The following is a 2,329-nucleotide window of genomic DNA, read 5'->3' as shown; positions in this document are numbered from 1 at the left end:
GGACTGTGGCTTAGGCTAGGAAATGGTTCCTGCTAGCTGGGACCCATGGGGAAGTATTTCTCACCTGGGATCGCTGGGCAACGCTCTCAGGCCTTGCGGGAAAGCAAGGTTCGGTGTGTGCATCTGGACACGCGCATGTGTTTGGGGAGGAAACTGAGGAAGCGACCCGGCAGATGTAAACCGGTTCCCAGTGATTATCAAAGGTTCTTAAACCTCCTCCCTCTTCTGCCCTCCCGTCTGCCTCTCCCTGTCGATTTGGCCAAAGGAATATTTAATATTTCCAGCTGAAATTTCATGCTTTTTCCTTTCTTTATTGTGGAGACCAGAGGAAGGGAGCCAAGACTGCACTATTAATTGCTTCCCAATAAAAGCTAACCTGAACTGAGAGCTGAGGGAAAGCACAGGAACGTTTGCCTTGGTTTAATGTTAATGCAGTCTAATCTCAGCTCAAATGGTGCTGTTTTCCAGGTCATCAAACCCTTCCTCTTCCACTGTGCTTGCATAGTCATCTTTCTCCCCCTCAGCATACTCATCCCCAGGTCCTTCTCTGAATGCACTGTCCTCATGACTCTGTTCTTCCTCCTCTTCCTCCTCATTCAAGCCCTCACCGGTGTTCTCTGGTGGGTTGTTTCTTACGTCCAGACGGACACATTGCCCATGGGTGTTCACCTGCTGCTTGCAGAAGGGACACGTCTTCTTCCCAGGCTGGGTGTGAAGCCAGGTGTCAATGCAGGCACAGTGATAAGCATGGGAACAGGGCAGGATCTTCAGCTGGTCCCCTTCCTCGTACTCTGCCATGCAGATCACACAGGTTTCGTATTTGTCTCCCTGCTGGTAAGTGCGCACTGTTATCTGATGGGCCTTCTTGTACCAGCTCATGCCAACCACAAGTGAGATAGTGGCAATGATCACATTGAACATGAATCCAAACTCCTGTTCAATGCAGTGCAGGAGGTAGTAAGAGGGATGTTTCATCAGGAGTAGCCAGTACTGCCAAGTTGTGTCCCATAAAATTTTAGCAGCATCTTGACAAGGATTGAAATAGTGTTTGGGTGGTAGAAGGCTGATGCATGTCCCTTTCTCATAATGCAAAGTCCTTTGCAAATGAAGGAACACCGATTCTCCAGTGAAGACTGATGGTATCTCAATCTGCTGCTGGGCTTCCTTGTCATCAGACATCATGTTCATCAGCTTCTCTGAATCCACATTGTACACAACTGCAGCTTGGTATCCAGCCTGCTGGGCATGAAGAACCTTCTTAACAAAAGAGCAGCCAGATGCCTGTATGAGTGCAATATATGTTTCAGAGGTGTTACTGGTTGCTGGAGGATGCTCTATTGCATGGCAAGCTTTTGGTGGTGTCACCCTGATCACATAGCCCGTTAGCCCTTCCACTGGGAGTGGTGGCCCAAAGCATGCAGGCAGGGCTTTATAAGCAACGCACTTGGAGTTGTGGTTGTAAACCACATGGCTGAAGGTTTCTGCAACAGCAGTGTCATAGAAGAAGGTGGTAACCATACAATGAAGAAGATGAAGCAGAAGATTCATGCTGAATGCTGTTGATCAGCTCTGAATACAGATTTCTGAGATGGTCCCAAAGGAAGAGAGTAAGATGCAATTACAGAGGAATCATCCCATTCAGGTGTTACCACCATGTCATGACCTGGAAGAGCAGCAGGATGGAGATCAAACCGTACTTCTGCCCTGGAGGCTTCTGCAGATTTTTAGTTCACCATCCTGATGTGGAAGCTCCCAGGATGCAACACATCTACCTCACTGTCCCCAGCTGCTAAGCAACACTCTTGCATCATTCCTGCATCATTCCTGCAGATCTCTGTGACCTCACCCCGTGACTGTCCCCAACAAGGGCTCGTGCAACATCACTGCCAACCTGCCAAAACGCTTCTTTCCCCTTCCTCTGTTGCCTGCTCCATGCTTGTGGCTTCTGTTTCTTCTCCTCTCAGCCAAATTTCCCGTCCTCTGGGTGCTGGTAGGATGCTGGTATCTCACGTTGCTGGTGTTGTGCAGGCAGGATGAACGAGTCTCCTCCATCAGCAATGTGCCCCTTTTGGTAGCCACAAGGAAGCAGTCCAGCTTACATCAGTTCCCGGGAAATGTGGCAGGGTGGGAGCAAGCTCTCAGGCTTGGCCCGTCCGCTGCTGAGGGTCCTTACGGCAGCTCAGAGCGGCCAGGTGAACTTGCTTTTATTTTCCTTTGGAATCATGATCCTTCACCTGATGCCAGGCCAGAGGAGGGGTAGAGGGGTTTGTCTCACTTGAAATTGGATTAGGAACTGTCAGAAGTGCAGCTGGTAGAAGCTGAAATGCTG

At 49.6% G+C, this 2,329-nt stretch overlaps 1 protein-coding gene across 1 annotated transcript; it reads right to left on the bottom strand.

The window, feature by feature from the left end:
• Positions 1-447: 447 nt before the first annotated feature.
• LOC134151758 (E3 ubiquitin-protein ligase RNF167-like) lies at positions 448-1,548 on the bottom strand. The gene has a single exon (XM_062596583.1). The coding sequence runs from the start codon at positions 1,546-1,548 to the stop codon at positions 448-450; it is 1,101 nt and encodes a 366-aa protein (XP_062452567.1).
• Positions 1,549-2,329: the final 781 nt, after the last annotated feature.

This window comes from Rhea pennata, chromosome 27, assembly GCF_028389875.1.
Source record: "Rhea pennata isolate bPtePen1 chromosome 27, bPtePen1.pri, whole genome shotgun sequence".
Classification (NCBI taxonomy): Eukaryota; Metazoa; Chordata; class Aves; order Rheiformes; family Rheidae; genus Rhea; species Rhea pennata.
The sequence above is the reverse complement of the archived record's forward strand: the minus strand, read 5'-3'. Positions and strand labels throughout refer to the sequence as shown.